At 44.4% G+C, this 13,643-nt stretch overlaps 1 protein-coding gene across 1 annotated transcript in view; it reads left to right on the forward strand.

Moving 5' to 3' along the window:
- Window positions 1-6,513: 6,513 nt before the first annotated feature.
- The window catches only part of ARHGAP10 (Rho GTPase activating protein 10), a 348,170-nt gene continuing 341,040 nt past the window's right edge, over window positions 6,514-13,643 (forward strand). Inside the window, exon 1 of the mRNA XM_030816218.1 lies at window positions 6,514-6,841. Within this exon, the coding sequence (XP_030672078.1) occupies window positions 6,688-6,841 (154 nt within the window). The 5' untranslated portion in view covers window positions 6,514-6,687. The remainder of the gene's footprint in view (window positions 6,842-13,643) is intronic.

The following is a 13,643-nucleotide window of genomic DNA, read 5'->3' on the forward strand; positions in this document are numbered from 1 at the left end:
TCAGACTGCTAGTCACAAACTCTCAATAGGGGTGGTGTGAAGAAAAAGGTTCTTTTAAAAATATAGGTGTAATTAAAATGTCAAACACATTTGGACCATTATTATTATTCTGTGAGACAATATGTCTTTAAGGAAAGGGTATGGCTGGGCACAGTGACTCACGCCTGTAATCCCAGCACTTTGGGAGGCAGAGGTGGGTGGATCACCTGAGGTCAGGAGTTCAAGACCAGCCTGGCCAACATAGTGAAACCCCCGTCTCTACTAAAAATACAAAAATTAGCCGAGCATGATGGCGCATGCCTGTAATCCCAGCTACTTGGGAGGCTGAGGCGGAAAAATCACTTGACCCCCGGGAGGGAGGCAAGGGTTGCAGTGAGCCAAGATAGCGCCATGGCACTCCAGCCTGCGTGACAGAGGGAGACTCCATCTCAAAAAAAAAAAAAGAAAGAAAAGGTTATTAGAGGAAGATGAGTGACATAAAGGGGGAGATGAAGGAGTCCTTTCTTCTTCCTTCATTATGCTTTCTTTTTAAGCGTGCAGTTCAGTGGCATTAAGTATATTCACATTGTTGTACAAGCATCACCATTATACTTTTATAGGTTACCAGTTCACAAACTCGTTGTGTAGTATCCTCATATCTTGTTGGATCAGCCTGCCCCATGCTCAAAGGTGACCCCTTAATGGCCCAAGCTACTTGGCATTACCCCCATCTTGGGCTCAGTGATCAATTGAGTGGCAGGCCTCCAGGTCCAAGGGACTCAGGGAATGGCAGTCTCCTGAAATGCTTTGATTCCCAGATTAAAGTAGTTGTGATAAGGGAGCAACTTTCTAGCTCAGGAAGGGGTATTGTCTCACCTGTAGGTGAGTCTGTAAATGTTGATGCTATTTGGTTCTCATGAAGGAAGCTTTCCGGAGGCTGAAGTCAATTCCAAGAAGGCAGGCAGAGCCAAGAGAATCAGAGAGAAATGGAGCTGGAGTGCTGATAACTGCTTCAGAAGCTTCAACTACCTCACTGTGGAGGTTTTCAGTGATGTGTTTCATTAATTTCTTAAGTTATTTTGGCATTTTTGTTTCTTTTTGTGTTTTGTTTTTAACACTTGTGAGAGAAAGCAGCTTTACACAGTCTGCAAGAGACCCAAAGAATTATTTTAAATTTCTTCTATTTACATAATTTAGTTTTTTGCATAGCTGTAATTTATATACCTCACTCACAAAGGTGTCAGCCTGTAGCAGAGACTGCTAGGTTCCTGCTCAAAATCTCCTATCCCTTTTCTCTTTGTAGGAAAATTCACATTTCACTTATGTACCTGGGAAAAAGACCACATTTTTCATCTTCCCTTGCAGTGAGGTGTGGCCATTTGTTTAAGATCTGATCAATGAGATAAAAAATAAAATGTTGTGTGAGATGCACAGGAATGCTGAGAAAAGAAGCTGATTCAGTGGGGTCAGGGGCCCTTCTATCTTTTCCCTTCTTTCCTCCCAGAAGGACCTCTAGGAGCCATCTTGTACCATGAGGTGACATTGAGGATGGAAGCCGGTGCTTCCTTGGGGACTCTGGAATCATGGACTCCTTTTTATGAGAGAAAGGGAAATATAAACCCCTTATGGTTTAAAAACCAGTGATTTTGGATTTTCTGTTATAATGTGTCTGAACCTAATTCTGACTCACAACCTGAAACATATCCAAGGATTCAGTAGACCCATATTTAACTTTACAGGTAGGTACTCTGTGAGTCATCACAACACAAAAACTACAGTATCATATGCAGCGGAACCTACATCAAGGGAAGGTTTCCTATATGTTAACCTCTATTTCATGTAGACTGAAACTTGACCAGCTTGCATTGATTCAAATCCCTAACTAATCCAAGCACTGAGTAAAGCATAAAAATGCCATTTGGGTGTAAGTGCCTACCTGACTTAGGTACTTGAATGTCTCCCAGGCATCTCAAACTTCATGAATTTACACTGAAACACATCCTTCCATCCCAGTCATCACCAACACTGCCATGCCAGCTTCTTACCTCATGTTATCCTTTCAGTAAGTGGCATATCCATCCACCTAACTTACCATGCCACAAGCCTGGGGGCCATCGCTGACCCCTTCTTCCTCATTTCCAATATCCAGGCTATTGTCAAGTCCCAGAATCTCCTTCTAAAATATATTTCATTTCTGTCTATTTCTCGCTGTCTCCTTGAAGGGTCACCTTGGAGGGTTGAGCTATTCCATTTCTTGCCCAGACAACTCCAACCACCTTCTGTCTGGATTTCCATTCTCCACACAGCAGCTAGAGAGAAAACACAATCCGGATCATTTTACTACATGCATAAAACTCTTCAAAGGCTCGCAACAGCATTGGGATACAGTCCCAAATCCTAAATAAGACTTAGAGGCTCTGTACCATCTGACCCTGCCTATCCTCCACCACCCAGCATTGTTGTGAGCCAGTCTCACTGGGCTTCAGCCGCCTGACCTGTTCATCTCTTGAATGTGCCATCTCAGGGGCCTGCACAGGCTGGTCCCATGTCTGTACTACTCTGTTCCTACCTCTATTTAACAGTTAACTCCTACTGATATTCCTGGTCATTGATTAAATTATCATTTTCATATCAATTCCTCAATGAGGCCTTCCTTGACCCATCCCCAATCTCTATCAGGTGTTCCAATTATAACCTCTCACACACCCTTCAACTTTAACTGCATGGTGCTTTCATTTTCAATTGGATATATATGTGTGTGATTTTTTTCTTTTTTTCTGGGATGAGGTCAGTCTCCCCCCCGAGATCAAAAGCACAGTGAGGACTGTTTTGTGTGCTGCTGCATCATGAGCACCTAATATGGTGCCTAATACATATAAATGATCAGTAAATATTTGTGGGGATAATTGATTAATTAAGATGAAACCTGGAAACTCAGTAGCATCTGCTTTTGTGGCCACTTTTCTTGAGTTCTGTCTTACATGGTTTAAAACTATGATTTAAGGGCTCTCCTGGCCCGAAAATCTTTCCCACATTGATGGAATGTAATCCGTCTCCTCCTCTCCCTCATCCCTCTCTTCAGCCCATCCTCCACACCTCCTTCTTCCTTGAGTCTCATCATTATCATAATTTTCAGCAGGCACTTTACAAACACAATTTCATTAAATCTTCTCAAGCAACCTGCAGCTGCAATGTCATCATCTCCATTTCACTGATGGTAAGTCTGAGGTTTACAGAAAATTACCTTTGCTAAGGTTGCACAACAAGTAGTAAAGCTGGAGCTGGAACTCCTAAATATCTATCTTTCCACTGTCCACTGTACAGAGATTTCTCTTCAGTTAGTTATACTTATTCATTCCACACTTACTGATCACTTGTACCAGACACTGCATAGGCATAGCTCAATAAAACAAAATTATTCAGGCCCCTCCACTCATGGTGATTATTGTGGACCTATTTGGTAATGAATTAAGATTCATATTCACTAGCTCTTTAACACTGGGTGTACATGTGTGTGAAGTGATAAGTAATATTTTTTATGATGTTTTGACATTGTTTTAAACAACCTTTTTTTTCTCCAAATATCTAAAAAACAGGGCACACTGAATAAACCAGAGTTTTTACGGCTTGAAGTCTAATGTGGTAAAGAAGGAGAAGCAGTTCTAGAGTAGTTCATCTTAAAACATTTTTTTATTGATATATATTTCACAGACCAAAATAAATCCACCAATTTAACACGTACAATTAAGTAATTTTGAGTATATTCAGAATTGTGCAACCATTACCAAAAAATTTTTTTTTTTTTTTGAGACGGAGTCTCACTCTGTCGCCCAGGCTGGAGTGCAGTGGCGCGATCTCGGCTCACTGCAAGCTCCGCCTCCCGGGTTCACGCCATTCTCCTGCCTCAGCCTCTCCGAGTAGCTGGGACTACAGGCGCCCACCACCACGCCCGGCTAATTTTTTGTATTTTTAGTAGAGGTGGGGTTTCACCGTGGTCTCGATCTCCTGACCTCGTGATCCGCCCGCCTCGGCCTCCCAAAGTGCTGAGATTACAAGCGTGAGCCACCGCGCCCGGCCTCATTACCAAAATTTAAATTTAAATTGTTTTTGGCCAGGCTTAGTGGCTCACTCCCGTAACTCCAGCACTTTGGGAGACCAAGGTGGGAGCATCATGTGAACTCAGGAGTTTGAGAAAAGCCTGGGCAACATAGTGAGACCCTATCTCTATAAAAAATAAAAATATTAATAATTTTCATCACCCTGAAAATAAACTCCTGACTACATATACCCTCCACTCTATCCCCCAGTCTCTAGCAACCACTAATCTTTCTGCCTGTATAGATTTACCTGTTTTGGACATTTCATATAAATGGATAGTATTATATATGGCCTTTTGCAGCTGCGTTCTTTTACTTAGCATAACGTTTTCACCGTTCATTGTGCCGTAGCACCTGTCAGTACTTCATTCCTTTTTATTGTAGATTAATATTTCATTTTATGGACATAAACATTTTGTGCATCCATTACACAGCTGATGAAGGACATTTTGATTGATTCTACTTTTTGGGTATTACGAATAATGCTGCTATGAATATTTGTGCATAACTATTTGCGTGGACATATATTTTCATTTCTTTTGGGTATATATCTAAGAGTGGACTTGCTGGGTCACACGGTAACCTCCATGTTGAATACTGAAGAAGTGTCAGCAGCCCATCTATGAGAAAAGGTTTGGGTTTCTGTTCTGAGGATTGAGTGTGGTCAGTGTTTGGCTGTTTCGCAAGGCCCTCATTTTTGTTTACACCCCTTCTCTTCTTGTCTTTCTTCCCCTTTATTTGCCTCTTTTATTCTCTTTTCTGTAGACTCCAGTATCCTGCTGGTTTTAGTAGGAACTGAAGCTTTCACCGCCTAAAAGTTATTTGTAAAACACTTTGAACTCTCTGGAGGATGGACATTAGAGTAATAATGTTTATCTGCGGGTTAGGCACTCCCGGTGCTGTTTTGTAACAAAAGGGCTTATTGAGTAGGAGGCTTATTTAACTTGTTCCGGAGGGCTACCCTCCTACAACATGCCGTCCAAACAGATTCTTAATTACCCAGCTGAGTCTGAACGTCCTGAGGAATTACTTTGAAGTTTCTCGTTAATATTACCATCACATTATGTAAGTCTATATTGCGAGTTTGTAGATGTATGGAGTTTCTAGCGGGTGCCCGGCACATAATAATTGCTTAATAAATTGCGATTATGAAAAGTTACTCTAATGAACTATTAGTGGTTTTTTTAAGAAATACTTTTTTTTTTTTGAGACATTGTCTCGCTCTGTCGCCCAGGCTGGAGTGCAGTGGCACGATCACGACTCACTGCAACCTCCGCCTCCTGGGTTCAAGCGATTCTCCTGCCTCAGCTGGGACTACAGGCACGCGCCACCGCACCCGGGTAATTTTTGTATTTTAAGTAGAGAGGGGGTTTCACCATGTTAGCCAGGCTGGTCTCCAACTCCTGACCTCAGGTGATCCACCCGCCTCCGTCTCCCAGAGTGTTGGGATTACAGGCATGAGCCACCGCGTCTGGCTTAAGGTATACATTTCAATACTTTAAAATGCCTTAACTTTTTTTTGGGACACACTGGAGTTGTTTCAGAACACATAAAATAGGCTTTTTGAGGGCACTGACATAAATTCTCATTGATGTCACCCCCACGCGGTGAAAACCACACGTTACCTGGCATGTTTTCCGGTGGTTATTTTTAGAATAATAAAGATCGTCTCTACCTACCCCAGCAAATTTAATGTGCTGAACACAACAGAAACAACTTTTCTGTGGTTTAGCCAGCCCTCTCCCTTCACCTAAGTCATTTAGTGCGGATACGTAGAGAAGTGTAATAGGAGCTGCTGGGCCACCAAGAAAACGTTCTTGCCATTGTAAGGCTTCGATCTCAAGCAGAGATTTACCATGCATCTCACTTTAAACTGGGAAAGGAGCCGGGATAAGGAAAAGAGCCCCATGTGCGAGTTCGTTCCCAGCTCGGGGTTGGGGGGCGTCCCAGGATAAATGAGATGAGTTAATCATCTCCTCCTGCAAGGCAGCCGCTTCAGAGTTATGTCGCCCGCCTGCGGGGAGTAACGACTGCAATTAAGACGCTCCTTCTCGGTCCCGGTCGGGTTCCGTGCAGCGGGGAGCCGATTGTGAGTCACCCCGGCCCCGGGAGCCCAAGCAAAGGGGAGGGGCGCGCGCCCGTGGTGGAGGGGAGCCGCGGGGCGAAATTCTAGCCCCAGGACGCCTCGGAAGGAAGAGGAGGGGCGGCTGCGCGTGGGGAAGAGAAGGAAGAGGCGTCCAGGGAAGGGAAGGGAGGAAGAAGGAAGGCGGGGGAAAGAGAAGGAGGCGAGCGGGAGCGCGGACCCGGGCGGGTGGCGCCTCGGGGAGTGTCTGCCGCGCGGGGGCCGGGCGGGGCGGGGCCGCGGGCGCTCAGAGCTCGGCGGGGGCTGCCGGGATTGGGGCGCCGCAGCTCGCGCTGGTCTCGGTGGCAGCTCCTACGCGCCGCAGGACTCGGCTCTACGGGACATGTCTGTGCCGCGCTCGCCGCGCGCCCGGGCCTGCTAGCTCCTCCGGGCTCCCTGAACGCGCGGGGCCGCACCTGGCAGCGGCCTCGGAGCTCGGCTCGGGCAGGAGCGCGCGGCCGTGCGCACCGCGCAGCGACCGCTGCAGTCATGGGGCTGCAGCCCCTGGAGTTCAGCGACTGCTACCTCGACAGCCCGTGGTTCCGGGAGAGGATCCGCGCTCACGAAGCGGAACTCGAGAGGACCAACAAGTTCATCAAAGAGCTCATCAAGGACGGGAAGAACCTCATCGCTGCGACCAAAAGTAAGCGGGAACGCGGGCGCGGACGGGCTGCGGCGTGGCGAGGCGGGGAGGAGCCTCTCTCGGCAGGAGGCGGAGGGTCTCGTGTCCGGGGCCAGCAGCCAGAGGAACGGGGAATTCATTCCGGACCAGCCCAGCTCTCTCGGAACCCCGGGGGGTCCCTGGAGTCATTCCTCCTCGAGGCAGCGCGGCGAGTCCCCATTCCCGCCCCTGCGGCTCTGCGGCGGCGGGAACGAGCTGCCTGCGGGCCCCGCCTGGCCGCCGCCGAACACCCCTCGCTGACTGCCCGCTCCGCTGGACCGACCCTACGCACTCCTGGCCCGGAGTCCGGTTTCATTGCTGCCTAAAGCTACTCACAATCTCCTTCAAAACCGAGGCATCTGTTTGCCTAGTTTTGTTTTGTGACTTATCAAAAAAAATTTCCTGGGGATTCTTTGAAACCCTGCGGGGGTGTTGCGTTTTCCAGAGTCCCCTTAAGCTTCACCATTTCCCTCTCATTGCCTGATCTTCCCCGACAGTCCTGTTCCAGGTCCTTCACGTGCCAAACCAGAAAGTCCACCTGGCTTTATGCTGCTTCCGCACATTCCTCCTCTCCCGTGCTGAGGAGGGTTCAAAGATTGGGGTTTTGAAGGGTGAGCTGACAGCCTGCCCTCTAGCCCAGGCGGGCACTGCTTGCAAATAGGGAATTCCACCCCGGTTAGGCTTGGTGCCTTCCTCCCCTGAACTTCTGTCTCTTAAACTCTGAAGAAGACACGAGATACAGGAGAGTTAACTGTATTTTAGTGTAGTTGAGGAGAGTCTTTCTAGGAGAGAAGGGGCCAAAATTCGTGCAGAAATACTGAGTTAGTGACGCTGCTGGAAAATGGGGCGGAATTAGCTCCAGTGAGGAGCTGGGTAGCCTGACCATCCCTTGGATCCATAACCCTTTCGGAGGATGGCGGTGAATGTCCCCTTTTCCCCTTTAAAAGACCTGCCCATACAGCAGACAGGGACTTGGGCAGTATCCAGCCTTGAGGGGCTGGGTTCTTAGGGCCTTCATCCCTCACCTAGATTCTCAGTTCAGTAATTCTCAGCCTGAGGTATTCGTCCCTTGTACATTTGTTTGTAGATACCACCTCTGGGGAAAATCCCCCATCTCACTGTTCTCCAGACCGCGCCCCGCCCCATTTTTCATTAAGGGCGATTAAAACATATTGATCATACTGTCTCGGGCACCCAGCATGGTGTCTGGTACAGTAAATATGCATTTAATGAATAAGTTGAAGTACATTTCTGTGGGAAGAATTTAGTGAGCCATCCCTGTAATTTTGGAAGCAAGTCACTCAACTTCTCTGGATGATCTCCAAGGTTCCTTTTGGTTCTCTGACCTCTTTGGTGTTGCAAAATCAGGACTGGGACTCACTTAGGGTTTTTTTGTTTTGTCTGCTTGAATCAGAAATGGGACTCTGGGACATGTGACAAGTGGGCTTATTTGGTTGAGGGCTCTCCAGGCCCTTGGCGTCTGGTATGTGTGTTAGCTGGGAAGTAGGGGGGCGCTATGCATATGGAGGAGTGAGCATAGAAAGGAGGAGTTGGGGGCGGGGGTGCAGAGTGAACACCAGAATGAGGACTGAGGACTCTTTCTGTAACTTGATGTTAACCAGAGTCAGTGGCCGGGGAATGTACCTTCTCTCTCATTGGTTGTAGTAGTTCCCTCTGGAGCTAGAGAGATGTGGAGAGAGGCAGAGGGCAAAGCCAGTTTGGCCACTGGTGGGAAGCTATTTCTGTGACTGCATATTAGCTTTCCTGCCATCAAGACACATGCGTTAAGTTCCAGCAGCAGCCAGTGCATCTGGGGGGCCAGATGTCAACCTTCCTCCAGACTGTAGACTTTCTTGAATTTGTGAATTGGTATCTTACTCATTTTGATTCTCGTCCTTTGGCACAAGAAACATAACTTGTAATCATGCTTTGAGAGTAATTGGGAAGTGTCTTTTTTTCCTCGTTATGTTCATTAAGAATTTATGTTTAAATTCTTTCTCAGAAGGTGACAGGAACACAGCTGTAGCTCACATGCCTTTTCCCGCTTGCTCCATAAAGTTTACTTCTAGTTCCTATCAAAGACTAAGCCTTGGACTAAAGTCGGGGGTCCTGAGTTTAATTCTTCTTCACTGGGTAGGGCGTGGCCGTAGGAAAATTGAGCAGATCTTACTCTTTTGCGTCCAGCTTCCTCTCTCTACCTCTTAGGGGAACTAATAAGGTTCTGCAGCATTTGAAAATGGCTTGATGAGGTTATTTGAAATTGTAGTCTACGTAAATGGTTCATCTAACCAGTTGAGCTTTTGTATAACATTAGAGAGTCAAGGGATGACATTGGGTGGAGGATCTACAGAAAAAATAAAACCCACTAGGTCAGATTGTTTATATTTCCAGATATTTTACATTTTGTTTTACAAAAATGGCCTTTTGAGCATTTTGAGAATTGTGTGTTTAAGTGATTTCTGTTTTTAATTGCCCTGCAAAGTGTCTCCTGTTTGCATTACATTCTTGGAAGATTTCAATATGTAATTTTGATGTCTTGATGCTTTGAAGTCTTCCATAAATATTTAGAGTTTTGAGGCCTATGCGACCTGAGGCTTACTGCTGAGTTAAAATTAGATAGCAATCCGCAAATATTTAGCACCTACAATTTGCTAAATACTGGAATTAGATACAGATTTATAATGGGGTAGAGGCCCTTGCCCTTGAGTTTATCGTCCTGTAGTTGAAATTACTTCAATCTAAGAAACATTTTTGAACTCCTTCCTGCACTGTGCTAAATTCTTGAAATAAAGGATATAGACACATACCTGTGACAAGGTTAAAAATTTAGTGACAAGTATTCTAACTTTTCCAGGGACAAGGGTTTGTATGTTAGAGTGGAGGAGGTTTGTGAAAGTTTTGGAACTCACTGGTGATAAGGAGTAGAGCCTTATCATATTGGAAACCAGAAGAAACCAGAACACTCGCAGTGTTTGAAGAGACTAGTTTGGCTGGAGTGGTGGTTTTTCAGGGAGTAGTAGACTGGGATGGATGGAGAGGTCAGTTTTAGATTGTGGAGGGCCATAAAAACAAGGTTAGGAGTGTGGACTTTATCTTGTGGAGAGTTACTGAAGGCTTTTCAGCAGAAGCCTGACATAATAGCAAAGAGATGGTTTAGAGACAGTATTGCACATTTTTGTGTAGGGTGAAGTTGGAGATAGCACTGGGGGTGGGGGGGAACTCCAGAGAGAAGAGCCAGTCATTTTAGTGGTAGATTTGGAGATTATTCACTCAAGTCAATGAATTCTTTGTTCAAATGGCTTTTTTAGTTTTCTTTTTAAAGTACTTTCTTTTCTTAAAATAACCAGTGTCTTCTTTCAATGCAATTTAAACTTTTGTAAGCCTTTGTGATGTCTATGTAGTTTCAGTTGCTTATGATTCGTACAGGTAGATAGCAAGTTGCCAGAAACAGCAATAAACCATGTATGTTTTTCTCAAATTTTACGTTAGGCAGTCTTGAGAAAATGTATCTTGTTCTTTAGAGAAAATTTTTTAAAACAAATAGTCCTTGCAGTTATTAAGCACTAATACAGTGATATAAAATGCTCTGTAGTAAACTTAAATTGTCTAGCTCTGTGTGTGTGTGTGTGTGTGTGTGTGTGTGTGTGTCTGTGAAGCTGAAGGGGCCCTCATTAGTGAGTCTGCTGTTACTAAACAGGCATGGAAAAGGATGTAAATGACCTTGTTAGTGGCAGAGCCAGGACAAGAATTTAGGTCTTCCAGACTTGGTTTTGGTACTTCTAGCCTCGGCATTTTAATGGTTTTTACTTTGTTCCTCTTAGGAAAAACATAAAAGTTCCCTTTGTCTTTATGTTTACTCTTTCAGAGAAATATTCTTTTGGGGAAATTTCTTAAGTTGCCATTACATTAAACCTACTGAGATTTGGAAGACTAAAAATAATTTTCCTATTTTGTAAACTTGAGCCTTGGTTTCCTTTTTTTTTTTTTTGTAAAATGGGGTGAAAGTGTTTTGAAACCCAAATGTAAAATGGTTGTTTAGACACTACTGCTGGTTCAGCCAACATTCCTTTTCCCCTCTGACAATCCAGATTTCATTCAAGTGTCTGCATCCTTTTCAGATGACTCAGGGGAAGGCATTTCAGGGTAATTCCGATTAATCTAACTCAGTGGTTCCCAATCCTAGCTGCTCAATAAAATCACCTGGGGGAACTGTTAAAGCAGTCAGGGTTAAGAAACTATAAGTCAGTTATGATAAACCCATTTTCTGGGTTGGTAATTATTATAAGAATGAGGTTGTATCCCAGTTCTGGCCAAGGAGACATGACAGGAAGTCTTCTGGTTACTTCAGGGAGACGTTTCCTTTTGTCAAGATGAAGAAAGATGGTTTTCTACTTTTCTGTGTTCTCTCATGATGCCTGGAACTGCTACCCACCATCTTGGGCCTGAGAGTAAGTGGCATAGTGCGCTAACCGAATTTGAGTTCTTGATGCTGTTGGGAGACCTGTGGGTTTTTCTGTGCTTTGAATGTCTTGTTAAATGATATAAGACAGTTTTGAGTTGGGTTTTCTGCTACTTAATGCCCTAGGTTTTTTATTTATTTATTATTATCTTTTAGATTTTTAAAATTTTGAGACATGAGTCTCACCTTGTCGCCTAGGCTGGAATGCAGTGGCGCAATCTTGGCTCAGGGCAACCTCCGTCTCCCGGGTTCAAGTGATTCTTGTGCCTCAGCCTCCCAAGTAGCTGGGATTATAGGCACGTGCCACCATGCCCAGCTAATTTTTGTACTTTTTTTTTTTTTTTTTTTTTTGTAAAGACAAGGTTTCACCATGTTTGGTCTTGAACTCCTGGCCTCATGTGATCCGTCCACCTCGGTCTCCCGAAGTGCTGAGATTACAGGTGTCAGCCACTGCGTCCGGCCTTAATGGCCTAATTTTGATAAAGTGGTGTAATTGTAAATTTTGTGATTATGCTCCCATCAAGTGGAATTTAGAGAGATACAGAAAATAAAATGCTATTTTAAAAAGTTAATAAATTGCAGTATAATTTTTTCCCAAATGGAAAGGAATACTCATACACATTCTTTGCCTGGAAGAAGTTACCATAGAGCTCCTACAATTTGGGGCGTCACCCAGGATAAGTCAAACTGTCACTTGGGGTTTTATTACAGTGGCTGGTCTCCAGTGTGAATGTAGACTGGCTGTGAAAATAATTACAATCAGACTTGAGCCAGGGTGGGGACCCAGACAGGCTTGAAAAGCTTGAAATGCTTTACTCACTGCAGGTGGTCTTTGACTCCATTTAGAGTTGTTCCTATTTAGAGCCTCCCACCAGGCCACCAGCTGAGCCATGTTTATTTAGAACAGATTTTTTACTAGCCAGTCAGCAATCTAATGTTCTCAGTGTCTTTTTGTCACATTGCCTTTCTCTGTCCTCCCGTCTGCTGGGGTTCCTTTGACCAGCTCCTTGTTGCTGTTTTTTGTTTTTTGTTTTTGAGGGGACTAGGGTACATTGTAGACTTTTGGATAAAGAATACACAGAGGAGGGTATTTTTGTGTTTAATCTTTAAAATAGCTGATGGAATATAATATAGAAGATGAAGAGCATAAGCTGAGGTACTAGCCTGGCTGGGTTCATACCTAAGCTCAACCAACTGCTAACAGGGGATCCTTGCTCAAGCTGCTTAGCTTTTCTGTATCTGCGTTCTCGTCAATAAAATAGAAATTATAATACGACCTATTATATTGGATTAAAAGTAGGATTTGTTAATACATGTTAAAGCATTTAGTATAAGTGCTCAAAGGTTAACGATTATGATGACATATCTAAATTATAGGCATATATTTTAATATTAAGGCCCTGTTCTTGCCTCAAAATAGCTGTTCTGCACCCTAGACCAGGTATCTAACCTTTTAGTGTTTATTACCCCTAACAGTATATTTCTCCAAAGCACCATTACCAGTGACCAAGAAGAGAGACAAAATTGTCAAACCCTGGAAAGGCTTCCAAATTTTGATTGTAGTTCAGGATGCTGGAAAATCTTGAAAACACATTGGTGTGGCTGGGCTCAGTGGCTCACGTCTATAATCCCAGCACTTTGGGAGGCCGAGGCGGGTGGATCACTTGAGGTCAGGAGCTCAAGACTGTCTGGAGAACATGGTGAAACCCCATCTCTACTAAAAATACAAAAAAATACTAGCTGGGTATGGTGGCAGGCACCTGCAATCCTAGCTTCTTGGGAGGCCAAGGCAGGAGAGTTGCTTGAATCCAGGAGATGGAGGTTGCAGTGAGCTGAAATCACGCCATTGCACTCCATCCTGGGCAACAGAGCGAGACTCCATCTTGAAAAAAAGAAAAAAGAAAAAACATTGGCAAATCAGAGCTCAGTGGTATCTTGGGAAAATATTTTCTAGAATTTATTTTTGATTCACAAAGATTTGAAGATGAAGTAGAATGTGTTGCTAAGGTCATTGCAAATCTAGTAAGCAATCTACAGTCGAGGTTCAGGCAGTCAGCAGCAGGCCTTTCCTCCAAGGGACTGATAAGGAAGACTTGATGACAGAATTCAGCCCAAGGTATTGACATGACAATGTAAGTGACTGCAACCATCAGATACTTTAAATTACAGAGATAGTTTTTGAGGATGTGAACTCAAAATTAGGGTTTCCAGCATCTGACATGCTGGAAATCCTAACAGCTTGTATTTGCTATGGTAAATTCACAATAAAAGAAGACAGCCAGAGACATCCCTAAGAGGGATTTTCCTAAGAGCTGTTAGGTAATC

Source organism: Nomascus leucogenys, chromosome 7b (genome assembly GCF_006542625.1).
Source record: "Nomascus leucogenys isolate Asia chromosome 7b, Asia_NLE_v1, whole genome shotgun sequence".
Taxonomy (NCBI): domain Eukaryota; kingdom Metazoa; phylum Chordata; class Mammalia; order Primates; family Hylobatidae; genus Nomascus; species Nomascus leucogenys.